General features: G+C 48.4%; 1 protein-coding gene across 4 annotated transcripts in view; it reads left to right on the top strand.

Annotated features, from left to right (window-relative positions):
- Positions 1–25110, top strand: part of LOC132908049 (lachesin-like) — a 40325-nt gene that overhangs the window by 13012 nt on the left and 2203 nt on the right. For 3 of the 4 annotated variants that reach the window (XM_060961610.1, XM_060961608.1, XM_060961609.1), the window contains exons 3-8: positions 12385–12482; positions 20990–21236; positions 22400–22573; positions 23916–24053; positions 24380–24515; positions 24668–24825. In XM_060961610.1, the coding sequence (XP_060817593.1) occupies positions 12385–12482; positions 20990–21236; positions 22400–22573; positions 23916–24053; positions 24380–24515; positions 24668–24825 (951 nt within the window). The remainder of the gene's footprint in view (positions 1–12384; positions 12483–20989; positions 21237–22399; positions 22574–23915; positions 24054–24379; positions 24516–24667; positions 24826–25110) is intronic. The other variant, XM_060961611.1, reaches the window with a different exon arrangement.

Below are 25110 nucleotides of genomic sequence, written 5' to 3'. Positions count from 1 at the left end.
AGGTTGATCGAATTAAATCAGATTTCCAAACACTTATGCACGGCGGCGTACTAGCGAACGAGGCTGTACGTATATAATGCGAAATAAACTTTTATGCATATATTTCGCAAGGAATTATTCAAATTCCCAAAAGCGCACTGTGGTAAATCTAATCTGAAACTTGCGTGAAAAATGATAAATTTCCACCGCTGCGACAGTTTCGACGTCAACCATGAAGGCTGCTTACGTAATTGAAATTGATAACGCGATACAGCGAGAACGTAGAGAGAATAAGGCGCGATAAGAAAGAAGATTCATCGGTGAATACAAAGAAGGTCTGACTAACTCTCGGGGATCTTCCGCAAGATCTACCCAGAGCGTGCAAAACGGTCGTCGAGTTCCCTTTCGTTGGCACGAAACTGCCCGAGTTTCGTGTCCCGGAGCCGCTTCGCGTTGGGCTCATTGACGCGCGAGACCATCGAAAATAGCGGAAAACGACAAAGTTTGTTCCCAAGGCTGGCGCGTAAAGCGACGAAGGCTCGCTGGAAGAAGAAAAGGAGGGGCGATCGCGAACGACGACGACGACGACGACGACGACGACGACGACGACGACGACAACGATGGTGGTGAATGTCCCTGAAGTTGAAGTAGCTCCACTCGGCTTGCCTCGGCTACCCCACTAGCTCTTTTCTCTCTCTGGCCGGGCCCGTGCCGGTTACTTCACCAAGTTTTTCCTTTGAGGATGAAAGATATTAATTAAACTGTCACAGACACGGTAGCAGAGAGCTTCTAACTTTATTTCGCCACTTACAAGTTTACCGCTTAAGCGGTTGCCGCGCGTGCGCGCTCCTTCGCTGCCGATCTTATCCCGCAAGCATCAGAACGCCACGGACCTGGTTATGAATGCGAAGTGACCCCCAGGGCGCAGCGTGCAACGCGTGACTAACGCGTTCATTTCCCTGACATAGTGCCGCTTCCTCCTTGGCTCGTCTGGCCTCGGCCTCTGGATCCGAAACGATTCGACTCGGTTTCCCGTTAGATACTTTTACCCTCGAACAAAATCGATCACCGCCGCGGTAGGATCGTTCCGACGATTTGTCAAATTGTCCATCGAAACCGAACGACCATTTCACCAGCGTGATCGTAATGGAATCGATGTCGAAGTTCGCGTAAGAACAATGGGACGGCGAGGTAAAAACGGTATCTACGAAAGCTCGAAACCGACGTAGGTCCTTTTTTCCGGGTCGAACCGCTCGTTTCCGAAGACCCACAGGCTCCTCGGTAAATTCCTGACAAATGAATCGATCGGGGACACCAAGCTCTCGGGGTTCCAGCGTATCTGACGGTCGCTTTGAAAAATATCGTTCCGTCGAGTCATCCTAATGATATTTATTATCAGCAGCTAAGTTGATTCGCGAGAAAGCGCGCAGACAGGCTTTAACTTGCTCGCGATGTATATCGACGAGAGTAAACGCTTTTCCAGCAGTTCTCGAGACCCGCCGCGAAAACTTAAACTCGCTTCTTCGGAAAGATAAATTGTGAGAGGTTAACCGATTAATAAAGCTCTTCGTTAATCCATCGGAACGTCGCTCCTCTGAAATTTCACGGTTCTATCGTCGCCACCCGTCTACGACCGCCCTTCTCCAACTTGTCGTAACTTCGCTGCAAAGTCAAGTTCGCCGGTTCCAAGAATCGGCTGCTTCACCGACGAGGTACGCCGGTTATTAAAAATATTCGATCGGAGCAAGGTCCGGCAACGAACGAACCATCGACAGATAATATCGGCTCATCGGTCAATCCTTCTTTCTCGATTATCGTCGATGACGATGGGCCCGCTAATCTCGCACGAAACTCTTAATTAAACCGTCAAAGTATAAGCAACACGCTCTCGTGCGCATACCTGACGCCACCTAATATCGCAAACATCCGCGTGGTTTGCGTTAGGATGGCGCGTAGGAGGCGGAGGTTACAACGCCCGGAGAAACGCGCTGCAAGAGCACGAGATTGACGTTAATTACCAGGCGGTAATGCAGACGCACGTGACCACGCGCGCCAGGTATGCGCACGGCGGGAGTCACTATACGCGTGAGCCTTCATCGAGGAAAGGATAGTTTGGCAGACAAGGTTCCGACGCTTGGCTCGCATATTAGATGTAATCTCGTCGCGCCTCCAGCCTTAAGGACACGTGCCGTTGCGGTCATACGTGCGGCACGCAGCCTCGTATCAGAGGACGAAGAAGGCGTGAATGGAATAATCGTGCTACGCGTACGACGACGCGTGTGAAATGCACGATATTCCGGTGAACATACGGGAGTAAGGGGGCCAAAGTTTTAAACGCAATTTCGTGTTTGCGCGCGAGCGCTGCGGCTGATCTTACTCGGTGTACCGCGTTCGTCGCTAAAATAGTTTCGAAAGTTGGCGCAACAACCTGGAAACCTTAAGCGCGCCCTAACGTAACACGCGCGAGTTCCGCTTCTTTTGTTTTCTCGACGGCTTCTTCTTCGTTCGACTTGGTTAATTGCAAATTGCACGGCTCCCGCGGTTATTTTTCGAAGCGACCCGAACGTCCGAAAACTTGAGGACAACTTGGCGGAAGTGGAATACGCCGAAATTAGATTTTCGGATGAGCGCCCTCGCGGAGGCTGCCTGTTCCCACACTTTCCACTTCGTTCAACCACCCCCCTAGGCATCATTCTTCGCTCCACCCCATTTTCGTTCCATTGAAAACGATTCAACGGCTTGGAACGCGCTAATATTTCCGTGGTTCCGATCCCTGGTAAAACCGGTCGCGATATTTCAATCTGTTAAAGTTGAATCACGTACGTACGTATATTATATATATATGTGTGTGTGTGTGTATATATATAACATTTATATATATATATATATACGGTATTTAGTTGCAAATTTCCCTGGCTCGACTTTAATAAACCTTTTTTCCGCTGGCAAGGATGGAGAGCATCTAGCTGCGACATATTAAGGGAGCGTGACGCGAATCGCGAGCGCATAATGCGCGTCCCCAGCTGCTCCGGTTCGCGCCTGTGAGCGCGCGTGCAAGCTTAAAGTATGTGCACGTATACGAGGCGCGAGTGGTCGGACGGTTGAGTGGATGTGCAGCGTGCAGTTAGGAAACCTTCGTGTTCCGCATGTGCGATCTTACTAATTTCCGGGATCGAAACTTGTCCTAGAAGGAGGAAGGGTTGCGAAAGGTTGGCGGAGGGTAGTTGGTTGGCAGCCGCGGTGGGGCGGACAGGTCCCAGGGACATGGGCGCGAATTCGATTAATTAAAGTACGAATTCGCGCCGCTTCGTGGAAATGGAATTATCGCGGCGTAGTCGGTGACGACAGAGGCGACGGTGGTGGCGGCGGCGACTCCGCGCCATCGACGTTTCTACGCGACCGAGAGGGTCGAACGGAGCTTCCCGGTTCGTTCTGTCGCTCGCCTCGGCCCTCCACCTCCACCTCCTCCTCCTGCTCCTCCTCCTCCTCCTCCTGCTCTTACGGTCGAGGTGAGAGCAAGTCCGCCGGCAGGGTGGCGATTCCAGAGAGGGAAAGGGACAGCTGGGTGCAGGTGGGTGCCGGTGGGTGCCGGTGGGCGCCGGTGGGCGCCGGTGGGTGCCGCGCGGTGTAACAGCTTGCGACTTTGAACGCGTTGAAGCGAGAGCAGGGAAGGGGGTTATATATTTACGGTGCTCCATCGCGGAGAAAAGTTTCGGCAAGGATTCGAGCCGTGAGAATTTAAAGTCCCTGGAATCTGGGTAAAAGAGCGACCAACTTTTCCTTCGACTTCCACCGGCGTTTCGATAATCCGCTTTGGTATCGTTCCGTTTGGTCCGTCGAGAATACCCGAAACCGTTCGGTCGGGCGTTCACCGCGTCCCGGCAACGCTCCGACAGGATTGATCAAATATTTATTAAGTGGCCGTCGAGTTTGCGTCGTTTACGTCCTTTTTTTGCTGCGGTGACTTTAACGCCTTTTTACCCTGCTGATAAATGCCGCGCACCGACCCATTATCCCATCCACCAGCCGCCTCGATATTTACGTGGCATACTCCTTGCATAATAATCGTTAGGAAAATAAGACGAAGAGCGTAATCGTCGAGGTTGTTACAAGGCGTGTATATGCAGATTAACGCGAGACGATGAAAAAGTTGAAAGACATTTTCGTTGTTTTTCGTTGGCCGATATTTTGCTGGCATTGGCGACAAATTTTAACGATTTCCACTAGCTGAGAGCCGACGTAACGTTCGAACAGCTATACGAAGCCGCGAATGAACTCGTTCGGCTGAATCTCGCGCGCTCTCCTTTTAAACTCGACTGTTATTTTAGTAATCGGCTTTAGTTTTGCCTGTTACGATTCGACGCACAATGAAGTTTCAGAGAAGCGTTTCTTGCACAACGAAATTCATCGATTGGTTAAGTTGGTCGGAATTCGAGCTCAGCTGCAACATCTAGACACGGAGGAGTAGGGCGATCGTTCGATAGCGCGGAATTGTCTACGAGTACGCGGATAAGATTAAACGAAAGGCCAACCGGTGAAGATTACAACGGTGGTTACAAAGCACGGGAAAAATTACTGCGATTAAGATACGCAAAGGAAATTTACGACGTAGCGAAGCCGGAGCGTAGTTGCGCAACACGTAAAATCTGAGATTAACATCGACGTTGAAGGTAGAGAACTAATTTCCGTTCTCTTTGAAATTTTGTACAATTGCAGAGGCGCCGCTCGGCTTTCCGCATACGTCGTGAGCGAAATACGGTTTTGGTTCCTGTTCGCGATAACCGCTGGTGCAACGGAACGCGAGTTCAGTGGATCAAGAGCAATCTCGGATCTCGTGACTACGCGCGATGCAAAGAGGCATCCTTAATGTATTTCTACGCCGCGGTGCTTTAATCCGCGATTTGCGGTCCACTTAGTTTCTGCAACCCAATTGTTTCAAGCCGCGCGATCTCTCGAATCGTCTCCGTTCGAGCGGCGTTCCAGCCTTTCGGCTGGCTTATGCCGGCGGGAACGCGTCACAGACGCGGACAGACGACGGAGAAAACTCGTGTCATACAACTTGTATACCTTCTTTTCCCTTCCACGACAAGGACAGCTACGATGATAAAAATCTTTTTGCATTTGCATAATATCATAATAACTATGTAAATCAGAGCGACGAACCAGTCCACAAACACAATTGGGCATTCGTATGCTAACTTTCCATCCTCCGTTTCCCACCTCCTGGCCTCCGTTTCACTTTGCTAGGTACTATATATATATATATGTATACGTGTATATATATGTATGTATGTATGTAGCTGGTTACCTAACTCCGATAACGAGTTCAGTGCTCGAGAAAAAAAAAGAAAAAGCAAAAAAAAAAAAAAAAAGAACCGTCCCAGCATCCACTTTTTAACTATTATTCACGCGTATAACAAATCTTTTGTCGGAAAAACTTTCTTCTCGAATGAGTCGTGTCACTCGCGTACGAGAGACTGGCCTTCTCTTTCCTACAGGCGAGATCCAAGTTGACGATAGTCGAAGACAACTCGCGAAAGTTGGACAGCCAGTTGGACGTGTCGAGAACGAGAAACAATGAAAGTATTTCTTAAGGTTTTTTTTTTTTTATTGGCTGTTGGACTGCACCGGCAAGGGACGTGCGTTACGAACGAAACGATTGGAATAAAAGAAACGGCGACGATTCGCGTTTGAACGAGTACGTGGAGCCGTAGAGTGCGCAACTCGCGCGTCTAATGAATTTAATAAGCGTCGTAAACGCGTTGCAACGAGGTCGATTGCGACTTTAAACGGGCGGTACGCAGATGGTGGCCCACCTTTCGCGAACCGATGCCGCATTTATTAATCGTAATGGTTATATAATTGCGCCTTGTGTATCCATCGTCGCGGTAATAGCTTTTATTATTCGTTGGCTCGCACTGATCCATTTTACACGTCGATTCCTACTTTTCGTGATATTAACGCATCAAATATTATCTATCGCGTGGCACGCTGAATTTATATTGTATCACGGGAAATGTAATTAAATTGATCGAATTACATCGCGAATCGTGATTAAAAATTGTATTATGAAAGCGGCCGACTGGTCGAACTGATGCGCGATTAATTAAAACGGCAGTCGAGTACGAGATTGATTTTCTATAGATGTAATACGTAATCTTTTACTCGACCGGAATACATCAACGACCATCAACGTTGTCGCTGTGTTTTACTTTTCTCGATCTATGTAACTAGCTCAAACATTAATACCGTTCCTTTAATAAATGAATGGTCCTACCCTTTCGTTCCCTTCTCTTTTTCTCTCTTGCTCATTCTTCGGATACCCCCTCGTCTCGATTTTTCTTTTTTTTTTTTTTTTTCATCCTTTACTTCGGACGAAAGGAGAACGACGACAGTGACACGACAATTCTCAGATTTGCTCGTCAAATATGCCGGAGGATTTAATAAATGCAGCGTCTCGCTAAAGTTTCGCGATGAAACTTAAATATCCCTGAAATGCGAGCTAGAGCAAGGGGAGGCCGCGACCGTGCCGCGAAATTCCTATACTTGGCTCTTCTCTTTTTTCTTCTTTCGCTATCTTTTTTTTTTTTTCTTTCTTTTTTTTCACAAATTAATGCTTTCGCCGGGATAAAAATTTGCCGAGCTCTGCCTCGAGAAAAAGGAACAGAGAGATGTTTGCTCTTTTGGAAGCGAAGTTGCCTTCCCTTGAAAGTCAAGCTTCCTTCTGTACTCCCTCTTATATTCAAAGTTCGCTGTTCTATCGTAATAACATGGAACTTTGTTAAACTCTCGTTTGAGGAAAATCTTCGTTGCCGTGGATCCTCAACGTTAATGGCCGATTCAATCTACTCTTACCGATTTCACGCGAAATACATCGATTTTCCAACTTTTCGTTATCATTGGGATTGCACGCTTGGAAAATGAAACGTTATTGCTATCGATAAACAGTTTCCAACTTTCGGATCTTCCATTGGAAGCGACCGTGTCTCCGATAAGATGACAGGAAAATACAATATTCATTTTCGAAGGTCGCGTAACTCGCGATAGCGGGACGTTACCGCGATATCGCGTGGAAACGTAAAGTATCGACGTACGATGTTCGCGAAGGTTTTTGTACGGGAATCGGGGCCTTTCGCGGCGAAAGGAAAAAGAAGAAGGCGCTTCTTCGTTTAAGCGTTGCTCATATTTTCGTTCCGGCGGTGTCGACCATTTCTCAGACTGTCTTTCCACCGGAGAACGATTACGGTGTATCTTCCGGCAGAGATAGCAAACCCCGGCTCGAAATAAGAGAGTAATTTGTCGAAGGTGGAAAACGTATCGTGATACGCCCGGTGATATGTATTTTTATGATAGGTGCGAGAGACGCGTCGACGAGAAATACGTCGAAGGAACATCTGTACGGTTCCACGATTCTTTATTCACGGTAAGCGATGCGAGGGCACCGGCGACACGTAAAAACATTCTTCTTTCGGCCGCGTCGATTCGCCGTGACGGGCACCATGGCGGGCACGAAGCTCCACAGGCCACGGTATCGTCGAGTGCCGCTACCAATTGCCGTCCAATGTTCGTCGACCAAGTCCCTAAGATCTCTGAAATACGTCGAGCGATATTTTATCCTGTCGCTGCCGATGCTCCCCATCCCCACGCGCTACGCGATAGATCCGATTCGACCTTAAAGCTCATTCTCTTCTATTTCGCTACTCCTTCGTCGCTTCCATTTCCAAGTATCATAGAAAAATTTCCAAATTTACGACGGCACGAGGAAACTGCCTCACGGATATTATTGTCGGACGGGAATTCCGCCTTTTTTTTTCCCCACCCCCCTCTCGACATCTCTTTTCCATTCTTTCTTTATTTGCGAATATCCGCCTATCGATCCTGTCGTGTTTACTCCCGACGTTGTACTTGTGCTCGACAAAATATAAAAATAACGACCGTATCGATGGTATATAAACGTTAAAATCAAACGGAGCGGAGCGCTTCGCCTCGTTCCGCCCTCATTAATTTTATTTCGTTGCGTCCATTCGTTTCCGCGATACGAGATCGCCGATTCCACGCACTCCAAGGTACTTAGCGATTGAAATCGGAAAACATTTTTGACATCGATGAGCCGGAGGAAGATTGGCTCCGTAACGTATCGCGCGTACACTGCCAACGGCAGATTCGAATATGCATTTACCAAGTATTCGTATCGCCGTCGCCTCTAATTATCCTTCTGTTGGCGCGTGTATTGAAATCGCAAAAGTGGAATTCCATTCGCGACAGCTGGACCATGCTATCGCGGCTATTCGGCGGTAGCTTCACTCGATAAGATGCTACGGTAATCTGTACAGCGGCAGAGATTGAATTATTTTTCTACCAGAATAATTTTGCCATAAAATAAAAGCGGCGGCAGCAAAACTGGCGTGGGTGAAGTCGCTGTAGACGCAGCCACGCCACCGACTCCGAATACGACTCCAGTTCCGACTCCAGCTCCGACTCCAGCTCCGACTCCAGCTCCGACTGCGACTCCCACTTCGAAGCGATCCGCTCTCCCCGCGTCGCTCCATTCTCTTTCCTCCGTTTTCTCCCGGTTCCTTGGAACCCTCTTTTTCTTCCTTTTCCTTTCAGCCTCGCAGCTCACCGGTCGCCCGTTCACCGTTCGTCGTTCGCTGTTCGCATGGCCACTCAGCTCCGTTGCCTCCACGCTATTTTCCTCCACGTTTCCTTATATTACATTCTAGATACGGCTGCGAAGACTACGCTGCAACTTGAAAATTCCTTCCCTCTCCTGTTTCTGTCAGTGAATATCTTATCATAATAGCTACCGAGCTGTTTTCTTAGGTCCGCCGGGCCCAAACTCTTTCCTCTATCGTGCCCGCACTGCCAGTTGCTTACCGCCACCCCCGTTCGCTCGACCCTTGCTCCTCGAGTAGCAAAAACCTCGCAGAGCTACAGCGTTCTCTCTCCAACTTTCATAAGCAGTTACGACCTCGTATCTTCGAGTATCGCGCACACGTCCACACACAGCTGCAGCGCAGCGTTTTTCCGTTCGATGCACACGATGCACACCGGTCGAATGCAACGCCGAAGAGCGTCTTCCGGTTTCATCGGGCAGACCGGTCCACGGGTACGCGTACGGTTCATGCCATTTCCAAACTTTGACTCGTTGGGTACGCGATATCGCGCCATGTGGCCACCGTCCGATAGCACCGCCACCGCTTCATTTTCACCGAACCGTTCGGCTCGTTCTCCGTATCGAAGAAGCTTTCTCTTTTTTCCTCTGCCTGCCCCCCCCCTCTGCCCCTTCCCCTGCGCCTCAGCTCGTTTCCAGCTTCGGATTATTCCAACTTTTTTAAAACGGCGCCAGAAAAGTTTGCCCGGGTAGAGCGCGCGCAGACACATCGTGAGATTCCACATCGCGATCTACTCTCGATTCAGTTCGGACAATTTTATACCGAATTTTTAATTGTAGGATCTATTCGGTCGCATCGTAAGAGCCGTGATCGGCATACATGCAGGAACTTTGATGAATCGGAATAATCGTTGAGAAATTATTAGACGGATCAGCGACGTTAACATCTGGTTTTAAATCTCAGAGTATCGGAAACTCGTATCCGCGATCCGATCCAGAAACAACGAGTAGATGTAGAAACAAGAAACAGCATATTTTGTTCATTGTCGATGTGAAACTAGCCGGCTGGAAACTTGTAACGTTAAGATCATTTCTTATCTTGGCGAACGAGAAGAACCGCGGCACCGAGGTCTGTAGAATAAAGGAGTTGCAGCACTGGGTCGTGCAATTTTCTTTGCTACGAAAACTTCGTCCGGCGATAATACAACGAGAGCAGGTGCAACGTCGTGATGCAGCATTTTCATGACATGCTCACCAAACATGTAATTACTTATCTGGTAATTATTCTATATTAACGAAACCAATTAAAGTGTACATAATCCGCTACTTTAATAAGGTTCGCGGATCGCAACAATTTATTTGTTTTTTGTCAGAACTACCAATTTGAGTTATGTAGGAAGCATTCTCGTTATTTCTGAACCAGATCATGCATATTAAAGTGATAATTGCATAATGTTATAACGATAACCTCGTTGAATATAATTAAATTTCTTTCTCGTATATTCGACGAGTCTCTGTTTCAGCCAATCTCGATATTCGCATCATTGATTTTCTTTCTTTCTCTATTGTTCGTTGTTTAATTTCACGAATCAGATGCAAGTTTTAGTTCTGCCTACCTAATCTCGTTGCTAAACGCTTCAAACGAGTTTCAGCCGCAGTAGACCGTAGGGTTGACGAACGATTGATAAGCCGTTGGTATTCTTTAACGCGAGCAGACAGTTTCTGTCAATTCTTCTCGTTGTACGTTTCGGCACGTTATTTCGTGTTCGCGAATAATTTATACCCTACTTTTACGAAAGAAAATTGTTTTCAATGGTAGTTATCGTTGTATGTATCGTATCTTTAAAAAAAAGCATGTTTTTCGAAAGAGATTTTTAATTTTCGGATTGAAAACTTGCCACTATATTCTTTACGCGTAGAAAGACGAGTAGAAGAAGGTAAAATAACGATGACGTATTTCTGTGTTTTAATTAACGAATTTTCTGATCGCTTTGGTTACCTTTTACATGAAAACGTGACAATTGGAAAGGGAGGTGTCATAAACGCAAGCATATCGTTTCTGTCTTTTTGAATCCCGAAATCTCTTCTTTCGCATTTTATACATTAAAATCATAGCTATTTTGTTTCCATGGAACAGTGCGGTGTCTTTCGTCAAGAGACGCCGCAAGTTTCCACTTCCCTGTGCTATTTTGAAGATAATTTATTCCGACACAGAACCATTCCATAGATTCCCCTTAACGTATAACAAAAGTTAGATTATGAGAAACTATGAAACTTCGATTAATATGACTGTAGAAATGGACGAAGTATTTAATTATACAGACGGAACTTGAACGCGACAGACTTGCAATTATTATTCATAAAAGTGTTCGCACATCCTATAAAATAAACTCTCATCTACTATATTTATTTATCAAAGCACAAAGTAACGCATGCTAATATATCCTTTATGGAAAAACGTGATATTATATGAAAACATTTAAACAGGTAAGAAGCGAAACGTATTGCGTTCGTACAGTGTTAACATTTTTTACTTTCAATTTTACGCTATATAAAACACTTTTGACCGACTGTCTGTCAACGACCTGCTCTTCGGAAACAACGAAATAATCGCTCTCTCTCTCTCTCACTTTCGATTAACGCGAAAGGAATACACAACGCTACACAAAAGCGATAGAGTCTTCGTGTTTCCATCCTAACCTTTAAAATATCGATACAGTATCTCGATTACCGTATCTGTAAACAAGAGCGAGTATACGCGTGCCGCCGATCTCCGCGATATAGCCAAATACCAAATTAAAGTATCGAGTAATATGATCGATACGGGATCGTTGTAACGTCTCAATCTTTGCTTCAATGGCGACTAGTCCAACGGGTGAGGTATGCTTGGTTGGCAGCCCTGACTAAGGCTTAGGGACCTTATCTTTTCACGTTTCCGTCAATTCGCTCGTTCGGCATACTATTCAGAGCATTTTTCACAGCGGAACGTCGGTGTCCTTTTCATCGGTGATAAACGTTCGTTCCCGAGGAATGTTTACGGGGGAAAATTCTCTCTCTCTCTCTCTCCTTTCTCGATCCATCGGCTTAACATAATGCACACCAGCCCGGCGTATCATCTTTGGCCATTAGCCAGTGACAGTGCATCCGTTGACAGGAAATTGAAACTATGCTTCACCAGCGACTGTTCGATATTATATGCGCCAACAAGCTGTTAATCGCTGTCATTGCGCCATCACGTACGCTTTAACGAGGGCTACGAATCACTGCTATCGAATCCGCACCCGTTGTAAACGATGTGAAATATGTTTCCAGCTACACGAAATATACGCACCTTTCTATTTTACCGGGCTGTCGCGATTTTTCCATACCTTCCCTATAAATCCGTCGCTGTTTTTCCTCGATAGGAGGATACATTCGAGTAAAACAGTCACGTGAGACAGACAGACAGAAACAGAGAGAGAGAGAAACTAATTCTAAACGCAGTTTCGTTACAAATTTCGTTACAAAAGACTCGTTGTGGCGAACGTCGCGTATGCGACGGATAGAATCGTTGCGTGTAACGAGACCGCCTTTGACCGAAATTAGAACGAGAAGCACGCGAAACGCGAGAACAACGAACGAAACGGTGTACGACAGTGGGAAGTTGGAAACGGCTAGTTTCGTTGGTTGCGGGTATCGGCCGTCGTAACTTCTTTTTGAAAATCTGCGATCGTAGCGGTACGTTTGACAATAACCAAACGAGATATCATACGTTATACGAGGATGAAACGCAGGATACTGATTTTTTGCAGATCTGCCGAGTTTTGTGCAGCCGATCGGTAATGTGACAGCGGCTATTGGTAAAGAAGCCGTTCTACCGTGCACGATCCGGAAACTAGGAAATCACAAGGTAAGGGATTTGACGAAGGTTTTATGGGAGGAAAAAAGAAGGGATGGGAGAAGTTGGCGTGGCTGTGGAACGTTAATTAGCCAGGCCGGGAGCGTAAGAATAAACGGGTTCGTTGGTTCACGAGTCGGCGAGCAGCTCGGAGTCGTTCACGGGTCACGAGGCGATAAAGGAATTGGAGATTTTCGGTAATCTCGTCGCAACAAATGGGTCGCGTGGATGCTCGTGGCAGATGTCAGCGGCTCGCGTCTTTTTGCCATTTCTCGTCCCACCACTGTTTCGCTATTCACCACCTACACCATCTACCTCCTACCACCTCTCCTACTCTCTAACTCCTTCTTTCAGAATAACTTTCCAACAGTTTTCCGCGTGGAAAAGGTCGCGCCCCGCTCGTTCACCAGGTGCAGATAAACCGAAACTTCGTCATCCGGTCGTACAGGGTTCGTGCAACGCGCGACAAAGCCCCGCGGAACTTCTCGCCAGGTACACAATTCATTAAGCTTGGCACTGGCTAACGAGACGAAATTAAGCGGCGTTCTGTCGCGAGTGATTAACTCTTTGCGCGGTGGACGTACGTGTATTCGTATTCGAGCTTCTTTCGCCGCGGTATTTCAATTTCATGCGAATTAACGACAATGTGGCCGGTAACTATGCGCGGCCACCGACGCTTCCTGTGACAGATTAAACTTTAATCGACGCAAAATTCGAAATACCGTTAAACCTCGAAGCGGCGAGCGGTTCGTTTCGGCCGGCTCTCGTTTCTCGCCGTAGTCTCGTACCCCGTTCTATCCGTCTGCACGTTTATATTAATACCGGTTGTTCCTTTATCTCGCGGTAAGGAATATTCCGATTGTCGGTTAGAGAAAAACGAGAGTAGCCGGAAAGAAGGGCGCTAGCGGAAAGTTTTCGGTGCTTCGACGTGGACGGCTGCCGTCGCTTTACGCTTTTTGCACAGCAACAACGCAAAATATCGGAGAAATTTTCGAAAGTTTATTCGCCGACGAGACTGGTGCCGGCGTCGGCGCCTAAAGCAAGTCTACCGATAAAAACTACGGAAAACAGTTAAAACAACGGTACCGCGATGAAATTAATATTCAACGGTTGGTAGGGAAAGCGTCGTGAAAATTTCAAGCCGATTTGTCAACGGGAATGGGCGAATTTCGCGGCGAATCGCCGAAGGAGGGAAATTGCCACGAATACAACGTGGATCGTGCACTTTCATCGCAAACGTTTAAACGGGGAATTTGCGGCACGGCGCCGATTCCGCTGGTTGCCCGGGGCTGTTTCGCCAACCAACGCAAAATAAGACGGCGTTTCATCCCGCGGCCCGAAAGCAAGCTATTAATCGACCACGAAGTTTTAGTCAGTTTATATCAACGAGATGAAAAACGTGGACAAACGGCGCCCCCGCCATCAACCTGCAAATATCATTGCACGAAACGTCCGATAACTTTTCTAACCCGATTTGTTTTCCACGTATTCGATACACGTTCATCGGTATTCCATGTTACATAATCGAATTTCTGGCAGTGACGCGCGCACGAATGTTTGCATCGGCATCAGAAACATCGACCTCCGTTTCGCCATCCAATCCTTTTTACTTCTCCGCTCCTCTGTGACAAACGTCGCTCCAACGACCCAGTAATTAGAAACTAAAGTCGAGTAACGACGATGTTTTGTACCCTGGTGGCCGTTTCGCTCTTAGCGCGGAGATTTTCCCAGCAAACTCTCAACGTACGATCGAACACGCGTTAAAATCCGTTTTTGTCCGCGCGTACTATGAGCCGCATCGCGTCGTGCCGCGTCGCGTTCCTGTTATTTTACATTATTTTCAGAGGGTACGCTTTTAACGCGTTCGTTCCACCTACGTGGTATTCGCACAGCGTCGCGGACACCAACGCACCAGTACACCAACTATCGAATAATACTCGACAACCGCAGATTTGTATTCACGCGAATCCATTCTGCGAAACTACCGTCCTGGAACGCGTAGTCGCGTTACCCTTCGACGAAACGACCCTGTACCATTTGGCCCTTAACAGAGGCCGATCGGTGCTTCGCAACCGGATCCACCCGCCAAGTAATATCGATTCTATTCTATACGCGACTTATTTGCCGCCACCTGTTTCGCACCGCGTTATTATGGTTAATTTTTCGATGGTCGGCGTAACCATATTTTGCAATTAGAAGCAGCGATTCGCTAAACAAGTTCGCGCGATGGCGATCGGGCCGGAAACCACCGGATCCCAACGTACTCCGACGAACCGCCGCGTAAATGCATTCGTTTCGCAAACGACTCTGCTCCGTTCACGATTTTTACCAACATTTACTTTGGCTGTCGTCCACCACGCGCCCATCACGAGCGTTTCCTTTTGCCTGTGTCGCGGCGTCGTTTCGTCAGCGACGCGAAATAAAATAATTAAAGGAATTTCTCTTCGTTGTTTCGTTGAACGCGAAAATTCTAATTTGCGAAACACGGTGTCGCCGGTGACGCGTTATCGAAAACACGACGGATAAAGAAGCGCGTCGATGAGATGAAAAGCATTGTTCGTTCAGAGGGAAAAAGAAGATGACGGAACAAGGTCGCCCGTAGATTGTTAAAAGGCTGGCGAACGCTGTACGCGAGAGAAAATTTTCGCATATTTTCATTTTTAGAGGCAACGGTCGACCGACTTGTCCCGGAAACGTATTCTTCTCATGCAAATACACGGGCACATTGTGTCGCTGAGTTTTCACGCACGCGTTAACTCGCGAAATATCGCCGTACGTCGGCAGGCAAATAAACAAACTTGCGGGATCGGAGAACAATCTTCTCGCAAAGAGTTGCATGCATCGCGACTTTGCCGGGGCGACACAAAAGCCCGCACGTAGTCGCAGTTACCTCGAAGAAATCCAATTCGCAGGAATGCTGGCAAGTTTGCCCGAGCAACGCGTCGCCTCTGATCAAAACTTCACACGCGGCGCGCCGTTGCACGCCTTCCCTTGTAACGCGTTTCCCGCGGAATTCCTTTGATCCATTGTTGTGCTAACACGCGCGAATTTAAGGCGCCCCTATTTTCCCAAGAACGTTCCCTCTTTCTATTTCTTTCATGCTGCAGCTTCCTCCTGCTAAACCCCAGTTAACCGTTCATGAATATATAACGCGGATTTGCCGTGGGCCACGCTTTCCAGGATTCGCGAGAGAATTTTCTTGCCGCTTCGAGTCGAAAACCAAGCAGGTCCGGAAGAAAAAAAGAAAAGTCGATTGATCAATCCGTTAAACGAAACGGACGACCGGTTTCGTCGCGAGCAGAGTAACAGAGGTGGAGGGGGTGGATCGAAATTCGCCGCGGGGAAAACGTTTATTTCTAATTTGTATTCCGTAACACGCGGCGAAATAAAAGGAGAACGTAACGAATGAAATCGATAAAGGTTGGTTCGCCAGCTGGTCGGCAAGTTGTTCTTCTATTTACTTCGTGCGGAGTTCCTCCTCCCGTGTTTTCTTATCCCTGTCGCGCTAGTTTCGCTCGATTTTTCTAAAGTCCCGCTCCGTCTGGAAGAGTAAGGAGCCTCGAGACGAGTCCGAAAGCTTTTAGTTTTACGCGACACTGTTTCGACCAAGTAAAACGAGGCGAATCGGCGAAACGCAACCAGCCAAACCCTTCTTTCCCCTCTTTATTCCGGCTTTCTCAAAGCTGGATCAAGGAAAAAAAATGGAAGGGGATGTTCCCTCTGAAGACCGAGGCAACGTCGCGCGAGGATACCGATCGTCGAACGCAGTCGTTTACACCGCCACCGCCATCACCACCGACGAATTTGAAACGCGTGTGCGCGACTTCAAAGCGATTCTTTTCTACTCTGCCAGCGGGAAAGACGTCTGACGAAAGTAGAAGATTTATGGCTTCTGAAACTTCATCGGACATATTTGGATAGAGTTTCTCGCGTCGTGAATTCATAAAGGAGAGCGAAACATCTTTCTACGACCGTCTTTTGTCGACCAACAAATATTATGCAGCTTCTAACGCGAGATATAGTACCTGTATAAATGAGAATCGTCCGAGGCACAAGGAAATGGTAAGATGGTAAGCCGATTGTGGCTGCCGTCTCTGTATATTCGGCAGTTCGTCCGGGTTGCTATAAATTGAACACGTTCGGATCGGGACTCGCTGGATATTTCCTGTTTGTCGGATTTTTCGCGAGCGAGCATCACGGCCGGTGAAGGGAAAAGCGAAGGAAACGACTGTGACGTCTACGAGCGAAGATGAAAACAAAGAAAGAAAAAAGAAAAGAAAAAAGAAAAAGACGAGGAAGATCGAAGGTCGAGCGTTTCGTCGACGTGATTGTAATCGGAATCGTTCTTATTCCCTTATTTATAGGCGACAAAATCCTCTCGCCGTCTATACGTTTGCGCATAAAAAGCTCGTAAAAAGGGGAAAAAATACGACAGGCCGGTGGAGGTTCCCGGGGGAAATAGAATTGGTCGTGGCGCAACGAGAATCGAAAAGTGACCGATCGCGTGGAGATCCTCGGCGTCAATAAAAAATAAAGTTATCGTCTGTAGACGTTTGGCGCGGAAAGATTTTCAATTCGGCTGGCGATTCCGTCGAAACGGTTATCGCGCATGTTCCTCACGTTCGATTGACGCATCGTACGAGCCGTGTAATGATTCGAGTTTCAAGCAACGTAAACTGACAATGACGGGCGAAAAATAAATTAGCATTTAAAATGCAGAAAGCGACGGCTGCTTTCGACGCAACGACTAATACGCGTACTCGTTTAACGCGCCACGCCATAACCGATCGTTCCACGAGCACTCGTTTCAACGTTGATTCAATTTCCGCGATGGAACGCGAAATGACGATTCCGATGACGATCGATCTTCCGGCGGAACGAGCGACGGAACAACGTTTGCCGCTCGAATAAAATAAATTACCATAGGAAAAGCCGCGAGAAGAATCGTGCGATTCGATGGAGCTTGGTGGGCTGGTCGAGGATCTCGCTGGAAAGATGCTGCAAGTTTAATTGCCGTCGCGTCGGTTGACTCGTCGTCGTTTTGTACGAATCGGCCTTTCACGTTATGAAAGAACCGCGAGAACGATCGACTCGGTTCCGTTTCATTCACGGATACGGAACTTTCACTTCCATAGGTCTGTCCTTTTATATCGTTGCATCTATCTCCGGATAATTCCGGGCCAAAGTAGATTCCTCCTCGGTCCTCGTTTTCTCTCCCTCCCCCCCTCTCTCTCTCTTTTTTCTTTTTCGTTTAATTACGTTCCATCGCCGCGGCACGTTTTCGATGACTCGCAATTAGATCGTCGCGAGATCTCGACGCGTATCGGTCGCTCGTGGATCAACGAACCGCGATTTCCTTCTCGCTTTCTGCGCCGCGTATTTCTCGAACGGCCAAACAAAATATATCTACTTTAGATCGATTTCGTCGTAGGATTAATTGCGCGCTATAGGTTTTCACGGTCGATTTGCCCCCGCAATTCGCCGTATCTCTTAGTGGCGCGAAACGCGAGTGCGCGACGCGATACGACTCGACGCGACTCGATGGATCGTCGAATCGGTGCAACGATCGGCCGTCTCTCGTTTATCCGATCGTTTCGCGTGGATTCGCTTACACCTTACTCGCCATCCGTGACGTTCCATTTCTGATTAACACCGAAGTCTCGTCGACGGCGCGACGACTTTGGCAACTCCGTTTCTCCCTTTCCCTTGCTTTAGCCGCCGGTTTGCCGAAGCCTCTTCCTCCGCAGCCTGGTTCCCATCAAGCATCGATGAACCGGAGTATTTTCGGGTATGGAGTCGCTGCCAGACCGATCGAGGGTGTAGGAAGCAGAATGAAGAGAGGCAGAGAGTACAGGGGGTTGCTGTTGAGGGAATGCAGTCGGGTGGGGGCGACGGCGGTGAGAGAGACGATGGGTGTGAGTTGGCCGGAGTGGTGTTTCCCCGGGGTAAGCACGAGCATATACTTGCCCGGGGCTTATTCAGACAAATCGGTGATTGCTGCGGAGGCGAGCGAAAGGGTAGCTCGCCACACCACCAGCATCGCTACTACCACCAGAGTTGCCGGCGGAACCGCACGCCACCTTGCTGGAGCAACGAAGACAGGGGTTTTAGCCCGAAATTCGCGATGGAGCCGAAAAGAGAACGAGAAAGATGAACGGATATAGATAGGCAGAGCGGTAGAGGGCTGGAGAACGGACCGAGTTTTGGGAGACGGACGGAGAGCAGTATATATCTATATATCTATATATATACATATATATATATATATATATATACCTATACATATATATATATATATATATAAAGAGAGAGAGAGACGTAGACGGAACGAGATCGGCGAGGTTAGAACGAAGAAGCATCGGAGGGAAGGAGAGCGAAGAATGATTGTTTCCATGATTACAATGGAACGGAAGAGGAAAAGGGACGGAGGTTGGCCTAGGAAAAGGGTATGGGGAGCAATCTCTTAGCGCTAACGTAGATTCGTGGCCCAGGGTCTCTGGAAATATTACACCGGAGGGGTACGAGAGTCCCGGCCGTACCCACCGGGGAATTTCGTAACTCCAAGGATAATGTGTGTCAGCTCCGTCGAACCAGTTCCGCAATTTTCCAAAGAAATCTCGCGGTTTGTTTGCCGACAGGGCAAAACGCAAAGGCCAAAGGGAGGAACGCGTGCGGCCTACCAGCAGGCCCGTACGTCTTCGTCAATGCGATTTGAACACAGAGAAGACGATCGCGCGCCGCGTATTACGCGAAACAAACGGATGATCGTGGCTGATGGTGGATCGCGTACGGAGGTCGGGCAACTTTTCGTCGGATAAGAAGTCGCGTTTCCTCGTGGGACGGTCGAACGTTATCCCGAATTAGCGAATCGAACGAATCGTTATCTTTGTCGTGGAGATAACGATTCTGCCGGCGACGTAATAGTTTCCGTTCTCGTTCTGCGCGGGACAAACTGTTGTTCCCCAGTGACAAAGTACTTAAGACGTTATCGATTGTCCTCGGAGAAGGAAGGAATTCAAACTTTTGCCCCGTTCTTCCCCGTCTATTCTTTTCTCGTCCGAAACGGTGAAAAGCACGACGATAGATTATCTTCGTTCGCGGATTATCTCCGACAGAGACCACGTTCGATTCCATCGGTTACATCGCACGAAAGACGTTTCGAGGAACGCTGTGCCGAGCTATTCCAATTAGACTCGCGATTGCCGTTGAAAGCCGCGACGATGGTCCGGTTCGCGCGACTCCTCTCCATCTCCCGTTCGTTCTCCCACGTATCTCCTTGCCTTCCTTCGAGCTGAATAATTTCGTGCGACCGATCTTGTTACTTACTACGAGAGGATATCGACCATCGAAGATATCGTGTCGCGATCGTACATGCAGACGAGGTGTATAAGGCAGAGGCGGAGGAAGGCGAAGAACGCAAGTGGAATTCCGCGAAATTGGCGCGCACGCCTTCCAAGGTAAACGCATTAGCTGATTCGTAGATTGAACGAGCTAGTCGGGTTAGTCGGTTCCTCGAGCAAGGTACACGGTCGGATCGCGCGCGTACGAATGGTCGGTGTCGCATGACATCGTGTAACCCGACGCATACGGGCGCATAGGTAGACATACGGGATGTGCACGACAGTCACTTCGGATTAATTACCAAGTGCAGCGTTATAGATAACGCGTAGGAGATGCGGGAGTGGGCCGCGGGGCAAAGGGGTGCGCGATACGACGTTAAATTGAACCTTTCGTCAGGTTGATTCCCGCGGTGCCAATGGCACACCGGGTCGAGCTCGCCTAAAAGCAATTACCGCTACCGGCCATACGTGCGAACACGTATCGGTCGTGGATATACGTCGGTGCACATAAACACACGGCAAGACAGCAGGCTGCTACGCGCGATATAATATTGACTCGAGCTGTCCTCTATTCCGCGGCTGATCGCCGCCTGACTCTGTCGCGTTCCCACGTCGCTGCTTTCCGATCCTTGCCGCCAGATGTTAATCTCCTTCGTTATCCTGACGCGGTAATCTCGACGGAGATTCGCGTTTTTCCTTAAAAAAGAAAAAAAAAAAAAAAAAGGAAACAAAAGAACGCGATCCCGTCAAAAGGAGAACGACTCCGGCGTCTGTCAGCGATTCAGTGGCGCGTGTGCCGTCGGATAAACGATTTCTGAATCAGCTCGGCAATTGTTTACGTCGTTGGATGCCCATCAGTCTGTTTGTCCGCTTTGTCGTCGCTTATTTAACCATCTCTGCCTATCCCTTCCACGCAACCTTCTACGTATTTGAATAGAAACGTCGATATAATTAACTACATTTACGTTGGGAGTCTTGCAAGTGTACGTTTATCCGGGATGCGGAATATTACACGTACAGATCCGTTGGCGGTAACATCGAAGCAATTAGGATGCAACGTTTCGCGAATGTACAGACTCGTTCGGAAACGGGCTTTCCGTTCGACTTTTGATTTAAAGGCGCATCCGCGGACGGAGGAGGATCCGCTTTTCATAAAAAATTGTGTGTTCGCTGTCTCAGGTGGGATGGATTCGTGTGGAGGATAAAACGATATTGTCGATGGGTCAACGAACGGTGACTCATTCGCCCCGATTCCTCGTCACGCTGGAGAACGCAAAGTCGAAGAATCAAAGCCAATCGAGAGACGAGGAGGAAGCCACTTCGCGGCTTCATATTCGCCAGCTTCGGGAAGCTGACCGAGGCTGCTACATGTGCCAACTGAATACGAAGCCCATGTTGAGCCAGCTGGGATGCGTGGATGTCCTAGGTATGCCTAATTGCGCGTTATACCGCATTCCTACGGCTAGATACAGTTGGGTGTTTGCGGTCGGTCGTAGAGACGTCACGTACGCACGCACCGGTTTCGATTAGCCTACCTCGAGAAGGGGTGGAAAATATGCGCGCCTCGCCGCTAGAATACGTTTCAATGGGACCCCGACACAGAACACGGGCCGTAACGTTACGTTGCTGCTCACCCGCCTTCTATTCGTTCCACCCGCTAACCCTCCCTTCCCATTACTATTTCCCTCTACTTCCTCCCCCGTACGCTATACATGCGAGCGCGTATATTACCAAGCGTCGTCCGCGTCTGGCAGACGCGTGTACGGTACTACGTGTAAGCGCGCGTACGCTCGCGGTACGTTGTATCGTGCGTATACGTGGACACCGAGGGAGAAAGAGAATTCGCGGAGAGTGTGCGTGTTTGCCTCGGCATTCAACTCGAAAGAGCGATCGGCCCGAATGGAATGAAATTCCTTTGTGGCCAAACACAGGAAAGGTCCCGTTTCCTTTTTTCTCGCCCTACCTCGGCCAAACCTCGGCCCTATCTCGCGCTGAATCTCCTCCGGCCGAAGCTTGCCTGCCACTCTCGCCCTTCCGCCCTTCCGCCCGCCCGTTCGCTCTGCTCCGCTCGACGTACAGAATATTTGTCCAAGCTGAACGCGTGTAATTGAAATGGCCCCGTGCTCCTTCAAAAGAAACGAGATTTCATTGCGAAAATGTTCCTTCTCTGTTACCCAGGGATAGATGGTATTTAATTTTCCTCGGGAGCGAAGCGTTTTAACCTGATTTTGCCCAGTCAGACCCGCCGACAGACGAGTCGGTCCAATTTCCATGCCGGCTTTAGTACCGTCCCGTTACATCGTGCTCGATCTTTACGGCGGTCCGTAATTTCTACCGGCGCCACCCTCTACATTTCCACGCGCGTCTCTGCAAATACGCGACTCGCAAACCCCGTCGTTACGATTATGCACCTCAAAACTTCGACTTCGCTTCGCTTCGATTCAATCTTCGATTTATGCTTCCCTTTGGAAACGCCTTGGAAATTTCAATCGGCGCGATCTTGTTCTCGAATTCTCTCGTTTAGCGGCTTTCTAATTACCAACCGCAGCCGATCTACGGAGCCACGCGAATCCAATTTTGTTCTTTCAGTGCCGCCGGATATACTTAGCACCGGCACATCGGAGGGTGAGGTCTCCGTTCTAGAGGGTGAGAACGCCACCCTCTCGTGCAAGGCCTCCGGAAGACCGACACCTCGTGTGCTCTGGCGACGCGAGAAAAGTGGTTTCATACTTATGAGGGGTCTTCACGATCCGCTGATACCAGGTAAGATATTACATTTTTATCTCGACTCGAGCACCCTCGCCACCCTCGTTCCAGATGACAAATAACCTTCGATTCTCTTCTTCGTTTTATTAATTCTTCGCTGCCCGAAACGTCCGCCGTGCGCTTCTCGAATATCGCTCTTTAAATATTGCCCATTCTCGAGCCACCCTTCTTTTCGAAAAATTCGAAGCTTCCAACAGATTCGACGATACGACGAAGCAACGAAGACGATCGTTTAACCGGCACACCACGGTAATTAAAATTTCGATCGCAGATTCGTCGTAGTCGCGTCACTTTCGACGACTAATTATCCAAGGTGGTCTAGCCGACTCGATTCGCCATCACGATCCGCTTAGCGGAACATGAAGACATCGTAAATTCGCAAACCTACGTGATGCCGATCGAAAGCAATTACGGTGGAACACGTCTCATCGAATGGAGATTAGTCTGTTCGGAACGACTTTCGATATATTTCCGTATACGTGCCTGTGCTCGTCGATTCTCCGACTATCGTAGAATTTGGCGGTTTCACGCCTCCCTCGCTGTCGACGGTCACGGTGAATACACCGGATGCCAAATGGTTCGCGTCGCACGCATTTTTCGGTCGGACGCGCGGCAAATTCGTTGATCGGTCGAGAGATATTAATGGGAACAAATTCTCGAGCGGTGTTGATAGATCGATAGACGATATTTTGAGTACGATGGACGCGACGCCGCCTGCGACGAAAATATTCGCAGACCGAACGATAGGTGGGTCGCGCAAGCTGCGTCTCGTTAGGAGACTGACGCGCTTTATCGGAATCGCGAAACGACGCGTTTGCTCGATAATAATCTAATCCGGCGCGGTTCATTGATTTCGAAAGCGTTGAAAACGTATACGCGTAATTAAACGATAATACGATGTACGTATTATAACGTCGTAACCGATAAACGATTAGAAAGTTTCTCGGCGATTTTGCCGTAATTTGCCCAGGAATTTTACGATAGGACTTTCGCGGTTCGGCCCTATCGATCATGAAATTCGCGACAGTAGTTGGCGAATAGTTGTCGACTATGTTTCGAGTTACCACGCCTTCGTTCGATACGAACGTCATACGGCACGGGGTACAGGTCGCGTTTTACCATACATCGTCCTTCCTTAAATCGTTCGTCCCGCTGCTCGTTAACGAATAATCGTGTAAACGATTTTCGAACGCCGGATTTAGCGTTGTAGTAGGCGGTGGTCTGGTTGTTTTAACGCGAACCACGTATTTCGCGTGTAATTTGGTATGCGTGCGAACGCTGGCACGCGGCCAGCGATATGTATACGAGAGCTTTCAACGAGATATTCATACGACGCGAGATTTTATAGTGGACAACCAGTCCGGTGAGAAGCTGGAATTAACCAGGGTAGACAGGAGGCAAATGGGAGCTTATCTTTGTATAGCCAAAAACGAAGTGCCACCGGCAGTCAGCAAGAGAGTCTATCTGAGGGTAAACTGTGAGTATATACTTTCAAATTCCGGCTAATCGATTATACTTTAGCGAGTATCGTTGGCCCGCGCTTCGATAAACGGTTACACCCTACTTCTTTCGATTTATTCGACCAACCACGTAAACGATATTTCTCGTCGCTGGAAAATTCAACCACGTTTCGCCGAGCTAACCGTCTTTCTGTCCGCGCGATGTTTACGGCATTCGAAATTCGATAAAGCCAACGTGGTTATAGATTTCTGCGCCACTCGATAATTCGTTTCTCTGTTCGTTTGCCAAGGTTGGCAAACTTGTTACGTATTAATCGACTTTTATCATCCGTTGGAATTTCAGTTCCACCTAGCGCCAAGGTTCCCAATCAATTATTGAGTTCGCCTTTGGACACGGACGTATCGTTGATCTGTTTGATCGAGGCATATCCAAAGACGATTAACTTGTGGACTAGAAAGGAGCAAGTTATCATGAGCGGGTATGTATGTACATACGTCGAGCTGCCGATGTTTCTTTTTCATTAACGCGCGTCGCGTTATCCCTCGGAGCTCGTCTAGATATCGTACGATCGCAAAACGAAATCGATTGTACGCGCACGTCGGACGGTAAAGTTAAGCAACGTGTCAACAGTGGTAGATACGAGATCGACGAAAGAGGACATCCGGACGAGGAATGGAAGACAACGAGCGAGCTGAAGATAAGACGTTTAGAGAAAACGGATTTAGGAGAGTACACGTGTTCAGCGTCCTCAAGCATGGGGAAAGCCGAGGCTACCCTTAGGGTGTACGGTGAGTCGACATATGCGATCGAACGTGTCATTTTTCCACGCTCGCTGTTCCCTAGATTTCACCTTCCCGTTCCAGTTACACATTTTCTTTGACATCCGTCACTCGCTGTTTCCCGTCCCAGCCAGTGTTTTCTTGCGTTCTTGCGTTCGCCTGAGCCGGTCACGGACAACACCGATTTCGTCGGCCATGATTTGTCTCTGTCGACCGTAAGATCGTTCACGCTGGCCGACGAGGTAGTCGAGCCGGTGGCTGATTTTCCTTGTAAAAAATTGATACAAAGCTCGG

This window comes from Bombus pascuorum, chromosome 6, assembly GCF_905332965.1.
Source record: "Bombus pascuorum chromosome 6, iyBomPasc1.1, whole genome shotgun sequence".
NCBI lineage: Eukaryota > Metazoa > Arthropoda > Insecta > Hymenoptera > Apidae > Bombus > Bombus pascuorum.
Note: the sequence above shows the minus strand (reverse complement) of the source record. Positions and strands in the feature narration are given on the sequence as shown.